The sequence below is a fragment of the Carettochelys insculpta genome, chromosome 10 (assembly GCF_033958435.1).
Source record: "Carettochelys insculpta isolate YL-2023 chromosome 10, ASM3395843v1, whole genome shotgun sequence".
Classification (NCBI taxonomy): Eukaryota; Metazoa; Chordata; order Testudines; family Carettochelyidae; genus Carettochelys; species Carettochelys insculpta.
The window spans coordinates 21,849,080-21,862,946 of NC_134146.1; the positions used below are offsets into that span (position 1 = coordinate 21,849,080).

The window sequence follows — 13,867 nt, forward strand, 5'->3', positions numbered from 1 at the left end:
ATCAGCAGAACTAAACCAGTTGTTCGAAAATAGGTGAACACGTAATCCTGGATTTTACAAAAGCAATGTCTGCACATTGGCCCTTTTGCTACCTATAGAGTAAACCCTTGAGATATACACAATCAAGTTGCACATGTCTCAGGTTAATGCGACTGCTTCCCCTGGCAGGAGCCTGACTCTTGCCACGGTTTCCTCTCAGGGGTGGCAGCCAATAGTCAGGCTGCTTCACTCATGGCTGTTGCCCCTGAAAGCAGCAGTCACAAGTCTGGCTGCCATCCATGACAGGAGCAGGGAAAAACCACTCCCATGTCTGGGATGGCAGCCTGACACACGGCTGCCCCCCTGAGAGGAAACCACTTCTGTCAGGAGCAGCAGCCTGGCTCCTGCTCCCCTCTGCTTGCAGAGCTGGGAAACTAGCAGGGCAGAAGCCCTGGTTAGTTTCCTGGTTCCAAGGGAGAGAGGGGAGCCGGGAACCAGGCTGCCCTTGGTTCCTGGCTCCCTCCACTGGCTGGAGCCAGGAAACTGAACAAAGTTGTTGCCCTGCTCAGTTTCCCTTCTCTGCTAGTGGAGCAGAGCTGGGAGCCAGGCCACTCCTGGGACCTCGGAAACTGACCGGTCCTGTTGAACTGGTCAGTTTCCTGGCTCCTGCAAGTCCAGGATTTGCACACAAATTCGACTTGCATGAAAATTCGAGTTATGCAGTGGTTGAAGAAATGCAACCCCCATGTAACTTGAGGGTTGACTGTATTTTTATTAGGCATTCCCCATAGGCCTATTCAGAAGCAGCATGAGGAGACCACAGCTATTCTTCCTCCATGGCAGAAGTCATGAGATTTTCATAGGGGTAGATGGAAGTTATAGATACTTTTGGAAGCACAACATAGGCTAGATGAAAGACAATGAAGTCCCATAAATAAACAAAAACATTTTTGTATTGCATGGACAATGGGGAGAAATTATTGGTTTGTAGAAGCACTCAGACAAAGTATCCCTGCCCCCCATGTAACTCACAGGTCTAAGAAAAAAATAAGTGATAATTGCTAAGCTATAGAAAAGGACTTCATATAATCATTCAATCTCAATAAGGCAAGTGAATACTTCTAGAATTAAAAGCAAGCATATGAAACACTAAAATCTATACTTTATAAATGAATACTTTTATTAAACCTATAAATCTCCACAACTTTCTTTTCTTAATTCCAGAGAAAACAGCTGTTCTAAACAAACTGTTCCTCATAGAGATTAATCCCAAACACTGCAACCTTAATAACCTGAACGTGCAACAGACTTCACTGATTTTCATTATTTATTCTGAGGAAAAAAATAAAAAAGCAAAATACATAAAGCGAATAAAAAGCATGACTAGCAAGATGCAAACTGGATTTTAATTAAGATATTAGTAATATGGGACATGTCTGACAACTTAAAAATCATATGTAATAATGTTCATTTATATTTAAAAAATTGTAGAATTTGGTATTTGCTGAGTGACTTACTAATTTTGATACAACATATTTCATGGCAGACAAAGTTATTTTAAGTTCAAAATTAGCATTCCATAAATTATACAAATGTTTATGGGCTACATTTTGTCTTCACGTTCCCTGAAGGGAGTTCTGATTGACTTCAAAGGGATTTGTGTGCCGATGAATTTACCCAAAGGATACGTTAAGAAATCCCATTTAAACTGAAGGACTATACACAGTGAACCAAAACTGGTACTAATTCGAGATTTTTGTCACTCTCTAGTAAGTTATCATTGAAAGCTTCATTAAAATCACTAAATAGGGGCCCAGTCTTATAAGTACACGGTCATGTGAAAGTTTTTGTGCACGAAGTTACTTACAGTAAACTCTTTCATATCGAACATTCTATCATCCAGAATTCTCAGATACAGTAAAGTTCCTTTAATCCAGCACATCCGGGACCAGACAGGTGCTGGATTACCAAATTTTCCAGATTATTGGACGTCACCACAACCCCCACGCCCTAGTTCAATCCCCTCCATCACAGCTCACCACCTCCATGCCCAGCTGCAGCTTCACCACCCCCACACGTCACCACCTTCTTCACTACCGCGGGCTCTACAGTGCTGCTTGCACGTCCACTGGCAGAGGAAAAAACATGTGCGTGCCACTGCCCCCAATGAGCAGAGCCCCGAGGCCTGCAGAGCTCAGTGTGCCCTGGGCCAGCACCATGGTACTTGGAACAGTGGCTCCGCAGGCTGCTTAGCACATGGCTAACAGACGCCTGAGAGCCAGGCCCCTGCCCTGCGTGCACGGGGCCGAGCCAGTAAGAGAGGGCTGGGCCGTGCAGTCGGTGTCTGCTGAGCGGGGGTGCTGCGCTGAGGGGTACAGCCTGGGTAGGGCCTGGGCGCCACAGGCTGGGTCTGGCCAAGGTTGCACTTGTAACCTGGTGGCAGGTGCTGGCTCCTTCCGTTACAGCACAAACAAGGTTGTTCTGGCCTTTGCATCTCAATGCCTGGGTGAGGAGAGATTGGGTGAAATGGGCAGCATTGTTGAGCCAGTTTCTTCACCACCCTGAGCTCCTCCAGCTTCTTCACCATCCCACAGCCCTCATGTATCTCAGGGGACTACAGATGCCAGACCATCATGATTTCCAGACCATCAGAGGCTGGATAAAAGAAATTTTACTGTAACTGGCATTTTAACCATAAGTAAATTTTACTTTCATTTTCCACAGGTACAGTATAATGAATACATAAATAAATACAGCAACTACAGTATACGTGTACAGCACTACTGTTGTTGGTAAATAAAATACTCTGCATACATTTTTGTTTGTTTCTTAATATATAATCTTGTTTTTTTTCAGTGTTATCCATTGCTAAGTACACCTCTCTAGTATCCAGAATATGTGAATATGTGGCAACCTTCCAGTTCCAGGGCTGCCAGATATGAAAGAGTTTATTGTAGATGCCTGAAGGTTTACAGGATTAGGTTGTTAAATAGCAATTAAGGTATTCTGTAGTTTTCTATTCAGCAACATTAATATGTTTTCAGAAGATGACATGTAGCATAAGTACAAAAATAAGGACCAGGTGAAACGGCTTAGTTAACATCAGCTGCTGTTCTTTGGGTTCATGAATAATTACCTTGTACTGTCTCTTTTATTACATCCGTGAACTGAGTCCACAGAACTTCAGGATCTAATTCAACCCAGCCAAGGTGAGGATGAAGTGTTTCTATCTGTTCAAAAGAAATACAGTATTCCCATGAACAGTAATTATACTATGAGTTAATATAGAGCCAGGCAGATATCCAGAAATCAGCTACTACCGGACAGACCCACAAAAGAAGGCAACAGAATGTCACTGGCCATTACTTATGGCCTCAGCTAAAACCTCTCCCACACATCAAGGATCTACAACCTATCCTAGATAACAATCCTTCACTCTCAGAACTTTGGGAGGCAGACCAGACTTCACTTACAGAAAGCTATCCAATCTGAAACAAATACTCTTTGTACACAAAACACAACAGAAAGAGTAACCCAGGAACCAAACCCTACCAGAAATCCGGCTGGCAATGCGTCCATGTATCTAGCCTAGTGACACCATCATAAGATCCAACCACATCAATCATACCCTCAGGGGCTCATTCACCTGCTCATCTACTAATGTGATATATGCCATCATGTGCCAGCAATGCCTCTCTATCGTGTACACTGGACAAACCAGACTATCTCTACACACAAGAATGAACATAAATCAGAGATCAATAACAGTAACATATAATCTCCCTGGACACATAGTTACAGACTTGAAAGTATTATACTTGAGCAAAAAAACTTCAAAAACAAATTGCACCGTGAAACTGCTGAGCTGGAATTCATATGCAAACTTGACTCCATTAGAATGGATCCGAATAGGAACTGGGAATAGCTAACCCATTATGAAAAGTAATTTTCCCTTTTAGGTATATTCTCACCTTTCTACTAACTGATTGAATTAGCCTGATTAGCACTGATGTAACACTCCTTTCCCCTTATGGATAAACCTCTGCCAACACAAGCTTCCACATCATGCATCGACAAAGTGAGCTACAGCTCATAAAGGCTTGTGCCCAAATAAATCTGTTAACCTTTAAGGTGCCACAGGACTCCTCATTGTTTTTGCTGAAGCAGACTAACACAGCTATCTCTTGGAATACTCAGAGGGGTAGCTGTTTTAGTCACTATTTGCAAAAACAACAAGGAGTCCTGTGGCACCTTAAAGACTAAAAGTTATTTGGACACAAGCTTTCCTGGGTAAAACCCACTTTAATGGCTCTAACGAAGAAGGTTTTATCCATGAAAGCTTGTGTCCAAATAAATGCTAGTCTTTAAGGTGCCACAGGACTCCTCATTATCTCTGAAAACTATAAGTATGAAGGCTCAGATGGTACACACAATAGGGACATTCATATTATAACTCAGTGGATATACTTGGAGGAATATTATAAATGGATGTCACTTCTTTCCATTTAAACTGTCCCCTTTAGTAGCACAAAATAGTAGGGTTCACCCCCAAAGCTTTAAGTGGCCTTCCTGCTCACTGAGGTGGAACAACTAAACTCTCTTAAGCTTTCTTGCTAGGCAGGAGAAAATCCAGCCCTAAGTGTGTTCATGTTTTCAATGCAGAAAGGATTATAATTTTTGCTGCACTACAAGCAGAAAGTAAATTCTGCTCAAAAACTGAGAAGTTAGGAATATATAAGACTTTAATTGTAGCTGTTAAGTATAGTTTTAAACGTAAATACCTTAAAAATTGTTGCAAGATTAAAAAAAATGTAAAGCTACACATTAAAAGGGATTTTTTATTTCTAAACAGCCAATCATTTATTTTATCAACATTATTCACAACTCCCATGTAAAATTAAGGAAAGTAGATAACATGCTTTGTGCAATTTTTTTAGATTTTGTCATCTTGGATCTTATTTTTCCTATGCAAATAACACTCCATATTATAGACTGATTTAATACAGGAGGCTGGAAATCATAATTAAAATAAATTTTAATCTTGTTTGCAGTTGTACTTTTATTCTCATTTGTTGGTATAATTTAGTGGTGGTTGCATCTCTGAAATCCGGTACTCTCTGATCTGGGCAACAGCTGTAGTTTAGCAGGACCACCGATGCTACTGCATCAGACAGCCTTGTGGCCAGGAGCAGGGGCTAGTTCGGTGAAGCCTCTTGGCAGCAACCACGAAGCCACAATCATGGACAGGGAGCAACCCAGGGCAGGACCTGGGTGGATATGGGCAGGGCAGCCCATGGCAGAACCCAGCAGGGAGGTGGGTGGGGCAGCCCAGAGCAGGACCTGGCCAGCACTTACATTTTATTAAACTAAATTTTAAAATGTTAAATAAATGTTTCACATTTATAACTGCAGTAGTCTTCTGAGTTACCGACTGATAACTGTCCTTAAACTTTATTTTCATATTTTATTAACTCTAACAGACAAATCCTCAGAACACTAAATGTACACTGTCCTTAAAACTTCTACAACTAGCTCTCATCTTCCCCTGCTTCATTGTCATTTTGATGCAGATCTGATTTCCAATTATGAAAAAAGTTACTCAGAGTACATTTAATTTGGAGTAAGCCCCACTGAAAACAGTTAATAGGATGGAGTTCCTTTGGGAAAGCTCTGGAGGCTGTCTGGAGTGGCCCCTGCCTGTGGCACTCCTGGGGCCACTGTGGATCAAGGCTGCTCCAGCTGGGCTGCAGAGCCCCATCTACAGTTGCCCTGATATGCTGCAGACCAGGGCTGCACCAGCCGGGCTAGAGTGCTGCCTGTCCACAGCACTCCTGGCCTACCATAGATGAGTGCTGCTCTCGCCATGCTGGAGCAGCCCTGTGACCACAGTGGGCAGGGGGCTGCTTCAGTCCCCACTGGTTAACCACAACCAGTAAGCCTCATGAGGCTCACCAGTTAACAGGTTAAATTTTAACATCCCTAGTGGCTGGGGGCCAATGTTCCCTGCACACTGTGCACTTGTGTGGCAATTCAGGAGAGATTCAATTGCCTCTCAGCTGATTTGGCAGAGCTCCCATGGCTAGGTTTTTTTGTTTCTAGGTGGGGAACATTCATATATCTTGAAGCACAAACATTATTCTGCACATAGATGTAAAAGATCAGAGGGAACTTTACTGTGGGTGGATCCTACTGCCCAGGAGCTGGAGGGATGGGCCCAGAACTGGGAACACAGCCAGTACTGACGAGCTGGGCCATGGTGGGGACATTGGCACTGCATGAGGGGCCTGAGCTGGCAGAGGGGAAGTGGTGCAGCTGGACAACCTTAATTCTGACCTGCCACTCAGCACCAGCTACTGGCTGCTGGCCCCAAGCACGCTGCTGAATTTAGAAAAGAAAAACAAACCATTTTACCAAACTCTGACCCTTTTGTGATATACACAATTGAGTATAAAGAGAAAAAATATCATTGATATTTGTGAGTCAGCCACAACCCCCACCAATTAACAGCCATTTTCAAACATTGCTTCATTCAGCACTGTCTCAAGCAGCCTCAAACATTTTTTTCAAAAAAAGCATTTGAAGCTAGTTATGACCAACTGGTATACCCATCTACACTGACTTTGCTGAAACCAGCTATTTAAAAAAAACCAAAACCCATGGGCTTTCTGTAGCGTAGATGTGGCCTTAAAACAGGAACTAACAACCCAATACAGTGCTGCTGAATTATAATAATGGAAAATTAAAAAGAAACTTGAGCATACCACTTTCAACTGTAAAACACATGAAAGTGATTTTATGCCAGCTGTTTAACTGACTTATCATCCAGCTGTTTCTTCATTATGGTGGGTCACAGATGTTTTAGTTGCATTAGAACATAGCTACCAGCTCAGCATCTCAAGCTGAACCACAGAGTTCTCTCAAAGGACTAACAAATGCTATTTTTGTTGGTTATTAGCCAATTTTGTATGAAAAAAACTAAAAACTTCTATCAAGAGTTAAATGAACATTAAATAGCAAATCCAATGTCCACACTAATTTTAACACTATGCAGGCTAACAAAAAATTAACATAATATACATCTTTCCCACCAAGGATAGATAGAATTCTCTCTTCTGTTTCTGTAGAACTTAACACATTTGAAGTTCATCTTACTATTAACTTTATCAATATATTATTGGTACAATAAATTAAAAACACAAAAGGCTAAGAGATTCTTGTATCCAAAGTATAGGAATGTTCAAAGGAAACAACAGGCACTTTGCATCTCTAGTGCTGATCTTAGAGCTGCTCCTGTGAGTTATATTGTATTCCATTTAAGTGGTTGTACTGCATCCCAGTCACATTCATCATCATAATATATATCTGCACTCAAACCCTAATGTGAAGAAAATATTAAACAGTAGCCACCAATTCAGAGTATAATTTAATTTGCAATTATGTATCATCTTTCGCTAAAGGATATCAAAGCATTTTGCTAACAATTATTAAGCTTCGCAACCTATAGTTACGAGGGAGAATGATACACACATCACCTCCATATTGATGTATATAACAAAAATTCATTCTGCCTAGAGGTGGGAAAGATTAGAGGGAACACGAGTGAGCATAAGAAATGGAACGCAGTTACAGCAGACAGGATATATTTGGGGTAGGGTGACCATATCTCCCCCAGCCAAATATGGGACACAGGGGAATGACACCATCCTGGCAAAAATGGGATGGATGGTCACCCCACCTGGGAGTCAGGTGGTGACTGTCATGTGGGCACTGCCATCCTGCTGTGGGAGTATGCAGAGCCGCTCCAGCTCTTTTGCTCCATGACTTGGAGCACCAGGAACGGGGCTGTTGCCCCACCAGCAAAGCTCCAGGCTTCCAGCAGCTGCGGGAAGCTGTGCGGGACTGCACTGATCTGGCTCCTGCCAGCCAGAGGAAGCTGGGCAGCAGCCACACCAATCTGACTCCCAGATCCTTCAGCCACAGGGAGCCCAAACCAGGGGCAGCCACCTGCATGTGTAAAAAAGTGAAACATGGGGCAATTAGTCCCTTTGGGAAAATAAATTGGGATACCAGGATGGTGCTTGAAATATTGGCATGTCCTGGCCAAAATGGGACGGATGGTCGCCCTAACTTTGGGGTTCTTTATTGCCACTTGCAGAGGTTGTGAGCTGTGCGAATAGGTCCAGCAGGCCTTCGCACTTTTAAGTTAAGTAGATCTAAGGTGACCACATAAAAGAGGGGACACCGCTGAGAAGGAGCGTATGCGGATCAGTATCTACCAACTCCTGCAGTACATCTAGCCCATTAATGCAGCCCGAGCGGGCAGACACTGACACAGACGCACTCCCTCTCTGGGGTCTGCTCTTTTTGGAAGGTCAAATACGGTAACCCTGAGGCTAGATCCTCTCCGGAGTGCGAGTTCCCAGGTTGCAGCAGCCACAGCACCGAGCTCACGAGCGCCACACGGCGGGACATGAAGACCCAGCGGGTGCTCCCAGCCGCCGCCTCTTCGGCCCCGGGGTGACTAAGGACAGCCCCGCCCCCCAGCACACACCAGGCTGTGGTGCCCGTCGAGCGATCTGCAGCGGCTGGGAAAGCCCTGACGCGAGTGCTGGGAACAAAGCGCCTCCAGACTCCTCCTCCGCCGGCACCAAACCGCCTCTGCGGGCGCCCGTAGTGCTGTCCCCGCCAGCGCCGGCGGCGCGTGCGTGGCGGCCGGGGCTGGGGCGGCGGCGCTGGGATTGGCGGGGCTGAGCGCTCGCACCCTGGCGGCCGGGGCTGGGGCGGCGGCGCAGCTCAGAGCGGCGAGCGCGCGCCTCGACAGACGAGCGGGAGGGGGGGCAGCAGGGGCCGGGGAGCACCCGCGCGTGGTGGGAGTATGGGGAGGGCGAGGGCTGAGTCCCCTCAGGGGAGAGGCGCGCGGCGGTTACGCGGTGCCCGGACGAGGGGGGACCCCCCTGCTGACGTGCGGCAGGAGGTGGGGCTAAGCTCCCCCCTTCCCCACAGCCGTTTTCTTCCCCCCCCCGCCATTCACCTTCTTGCAGCTGGTGCCTCTGACTGTGGCCGCCTTGTCGTAGACGTGGCAGCGCAGCACCGTGCTGCCCACATCCACCCCCAGCACGTACGTGGCGGCGGCGGCGCCCGGCCCTTCGTCGCAGCGCGGCATCTCCCCCACGGGGAAGCAGCGGCTGGGCGTGGGGCAGGCGCGCGCTAAGTGACCCTGCTCGCCACGCGAGCCAGCCGGCGTCCCCTACGCCATGGGCGGGCCGATGGGTGGCCCGGGCGACGGAGGTGGGACGAGCATAAGCAGAGTTCCGAGGACTAAAGAACTGCTTGCTGGAGGCAAAGGTGAGGCCCAGCCCAGTGCCCTGAAGGGAGGCCCAGCCTGGCCGCTGCTGGTGCTTTTATACAGTAACAAAACAACCCTCGGGGCCCAGCCTCGTAGCAGGACGTCACTGGGCGAAAAGTCACATCCTGTATTTCCCTCACCCGCCCTCTCCCCGCCCAACCACAGGATGAGCAGAAGCTCCTGCAGCGGTAAATTCCCAGGTCAGTGCACCGTGGCACAGGCGCTGGAGAGCTGCACGTGGGGCTCCTGAGCTGGACAATGTGTGGCCAACTAGCTAATTTTACTCTGCAAAGGGAGAACACACGGGAATGGTGCTGCCTCTGGCAGCTGTCAGACAGTGCCCAGACCTGGCATCTTGAATCTGCCAGTTTTTGGTCCCAACTCCCGAAATTCTAGATTGTGATTAGCCACTAGTGCTGCGTTTTAAAAGTCTGGACAAGGATGTGCTGTCCACTAATAGTGTTATGGACTGTACCAGCTTCTAGCAATCTTTGGCTGCAAATCCAGAAATTGTACTTCCAGCCCCAGGGACATGTGGCCTGAGCACTTTGCTTATCTGGCCGATATATGTTGAAAAATTGTTTAATTAGGCTCATGTGGCTGCTGGCACATGGGTGGGGAGTATGCAGGGACTCATCCTTGCATATGGCACCTAGCAGCTTCCAAGCCACCTGCGCCCAAATAGTCCCAGATATAGGAGGCACCACTTGGTCCAGGAAGCAGCACTGGCTGCCTCTATCACAATGTGAACTGTGCTGGTCAGGGAGCTGCTTGAGCTCATGAGCTTCTGCAGCTGGCAGGGCTCCTAGGTTTAGTTTTCAGTTAACCCTAGTAGGGGAATCCCAGCCCAAAAGGCATGGATATTAGCAGTAGGGAAGGGGGTTTTCCAGTGCAAGGACATGGGTGTGTCAGAGTGAGGACTCAGTTTCATGTCTTTAGTAGGATTCTGGTCTCAGGGCTCCTAGATCACACTGACATGCTGACTGTGGAAGTCAAAGGAAACAGGAATCTGTGACCACCAGAGTCACGGACAGTAAGGTAGAGTTTTTAAAATGTTAGGAACAAGAAGTTGACAAGGGTGTTAGTCCATTACTAGATAGAAATGGTAGAAATATCAATAATAATGCAGAAAAGGCAGAAGTATATATCTGTTTGGTACATGTAAAAGAAATCCCATGATACAGTCTCATCTCATGATGAGGACAGTCATTCTACCAATGCTGAACAATTTTCAACATTTTTAAATCAGCAGCTCCAGATAATTTGTATCCAAGAGTTTTTAAAGATATGTTCCATTAATGGTGCACAATTAATGCAGCTTTTCCATAGGTCTAGGAGCACTAGGGAAGTTCCCGAAGATGAAAAGAAAGCTATCGTCCTAATTTTTAAAAAGGAAAAGTGGTAACATCAATAATTATACTGGTGACCCTATTTCCCTATTCTGAATACAGGACACCCGGTAAAATCACTTGAAAACAAACATGTTCAATGGCAGTCCATCATACACACATTCAGGTTAACATCAAGTTGAGTCAGACCCCATTGTGAAGAAAGTGTGTGTAGTTGGAGTTTTATTTTTTTATTTTTAAGGAATTATGATTCACACAGGGAGGGATGACACCTCACACAGATGGGAAGAGGATTCTTGCACAACTACATCTCTGTCATGGTGGATGATTAACTGGCTCAAACCTTCCTGCCTGGAACTCTGCCCTCCATGCCTGGCCAGGGCCCCAGAATGGACTTTCCTTTCCTGATACCTCACACTGCATCTTCCAAGCAACAGATTCAGAGGGCATGCAGGATCACATTCCTCCTCCTCTACCTACTTCTGCCTGGGTTCACACCAGAATGTGTGCAGCAGGTACCTTTCAGCATTGTGCTGGAGAAAAGGGATGGGACCTGCTTTCAGCTGTAGGGGAGGAGGAAGGGAGACTTGGTCCACGTTGTTGCAGAATTCCTCCCTTTGCATACTTCTGTGCAGATGAAAGTAGTTTGTCTTTTCCTACTCACACTGTCAGAAGGCAGCTAACACCTCAAGGCTGCTGCTAGCCAGACATAACCCAGCCACTTCTTGTCAACTCACTACTGCACGAGCCGGAAGGGGATAAGTGCTAAGGATTCATTGTGCCCCAGAAAACCTGACTGCAAAGGCTTCAGTGAACAGAACTAGGTAAGTGACTCAAGATGCGGGGTGCCTAGGCAATGGAGCAGCCTCACACTCGGGGCAGTGCTCTGGGTATGGGGCTGGGGGCATGAGTGAAGAGGAGGCCAAGTTGCTGCCTTGGGGCTTGCTGTGCAGCTTGCAGGTTTGGGACATGAAGAGGTTGCAGTTCACTTCCCCTCATCCCTTTCCCCTCTTGCCACAGCAAAGGTTAGCTGAGGGCTGGAAAGGTGTGCCAGAGCTGCACAGGACTTTGGCAGATACAGGGCTTGGCTACTCTTGGCTAACACCCTGGGCAGGTGAGTCTTGGGTGTTCCAAGGGTACCAGCCCAGCAAGAGGCAGTGGAGGAAAGAAGGAACCTTCTTGTCAGGTTATGGGTGAGTTGAGCGCTCTGACCCGGGGCTAGGGTTACCAGATTTTTTGAAAACTTATGTGGGACAGGTAACCCCAGGCAGGGGATTCCCAGCATGGCTGCCTGGCCTGCAAAAGTTCTGCAGCTGGGAGCCAGGGTCCCTGGCTGCAGGTGTAGAGAAGTCACTACAAAAGATTTTTGATTTTATTTGTAAATTCTATATACACTGAGCCTACTATTATTAATAACCTAGTAATTGTATCCTTCAGAAGACAAAACATCCTTCCTTATCCTTAAATTAATTTCTAATCTGAAAAAGCACTTGCTTAGAAAATAGTATGCCTGCTCCTTTGTCTGAAGCAAAAGGAAGTCTGTTGAAAGCAATTACTCTTTCATGATGATAATATGGCTTTCCCTAGAAAATGAGTTTATAATAAAATAATCTGAGAGTGTTTTGTGGGGTTTTTAAAGTTCAGTCTTTTCTTTCCTTTTAATGACATTATTTAGCCCTCTGACATTCAAAAATGTTAATTTAAAAGGAAAAGCCATTGATAACTATTTCACTTAGGCTAAGTTTACATGACAACCTAACATCAAAACAGGTGACACAATGTGCACTACACGCCATTCCTCTTTCTTTTCACTCACACTTCGTGTCCTTTATTGTGTCTGTTTTTTAAGATACAGTACACACCTCTCACATAGATACATGATAATCAGTATTAAACTACACTTCAGACTATTTCCCTCCTAATATTAATATAGTGACTTTACCACTGTTCATTTTTGGTGACTCCCAAGAAGTCCCTTCTGGGACAAGGACCACTTTTGCTATGGATGAATTAGGCAGGTGCCTAAGGTTGACAGATTTTTGGGCAGGTGCCTAGGGTTTCAAATTCAGGACAAGCCACGTGTGGCCACCTCCTGATCTACTTGCATTAACAAGCAGCAAAAAGGATCTTAGGGATAGCTGGGCCCATTACATGTCCTTACGCCCTTAGATGGGGACTCAGGGACACAAGTGTAGCTCCAGCAATCACTGCTGCACAGAAGAATTCAAACGTGAATGCCTGAGATGTGTACTAAGAATAAAATACATATAGACAACAGAGAGATAGCTGTGTTAATCTGTACTCCAGCAAAACAAAGCAGCACTTTGAAGACTAAAATGATTTATTCAGTGATAAGCTTTTGTGGGACAGACCCAGTTCTTCAGATCAATACTGGTCTGTCCCACAAAAGCTCATCACCAAATAAATCATTTTGTTAGTCTTTAAAGTGCTACATGTCTGCTCCTCATACATACAGACAGGCATTCAAAGGAGAAGATTCTTCCCCTCTATCCCCTACCCCCTCTAAAATAACAATGAGAGAAAATAATGGAATTTTTTTAAGGCTTTTGAATTTTAAATATTTTTTTAAAATCAAATTTGTGATACTGATTTTATGTAGCAACTGGGTGTCTATTCAAAAAATAAGCAACTGCAGTATTATGTTTTTTTCTTTAGGAGTTTAAATGCATCTTAATTTGTATCTTCAGTGCACGTTCTGTCATTCTTCATTTAAATGTTTGCCTGACATATATGGGAGATATTACATTGGTCTGATTGGAAAAGAGCTGCAGAGCCTTCTGTCTGAGTATGCGAAATAGCTTCATACCAGAATGTCGTGTCAGTGATATTGATTTCTCTGGGTGCTTTCATGTCAAGAAATCACACACTCCTTGGAAAAAATGGTTAACTTCTCATGCTTTGTTTGTTGGGCTCCTCATGGCCTTTCAGTCACCTCTAGGGTCCGCAGCGTCACAGTAGCTCACTTGGTGGCTGGCATTATGTTTCCAATTACAAAATCAAGCGTTGTCTTCTGACTGCTGCTCTAAACTGCAGCAGAAGCTCAGGCAATCTCAGCAGATCAGAAGGTGCTTCATTTGTAACTGACTAGCAACCATCATTGCTTTTTGGAATCAGAACAAGTGGTATAGTGAAAAATTTAACCCACTTCTGAAAGTTTGGATTGAAGAGCAGG

The 13,867-nt window shown here is 45.4% G+C and overlaps 1 protein-coding gene across 2 annotated transcripts in view; it reads right to left on the bottom strand.

Annotated features, from left to right (window-relative positions):
• Positions 1-9,422, bottom strand: part of GK5 (glycerol kinase 5) — a 68,818-nt gene extending 59,396 nt beyond the window's left edge. For both annotated transcript variants that reach the window (XM_075004015.1, XM_075004016.1), the window contains exons 1-2: positions 9,011-9,422; positions 3,116-3,209 (exon numbers count right to left, since the gene is read on the bottom strand). In XM_075004015.1, the coding sequence (XP_074860116.1) occupies positions 3,116-3,209; positions 9,011-9,142 (226 nt within the window). In that variant the 5' untranslated portion in view covers positions 9,143-9,422. The remainder of the gene's footprint in view (positions 1-3,115; positions 3,210-9,010) is intronic.
• Positions 9,423-13,867: the final 4,445 nt, after the last annotated feature.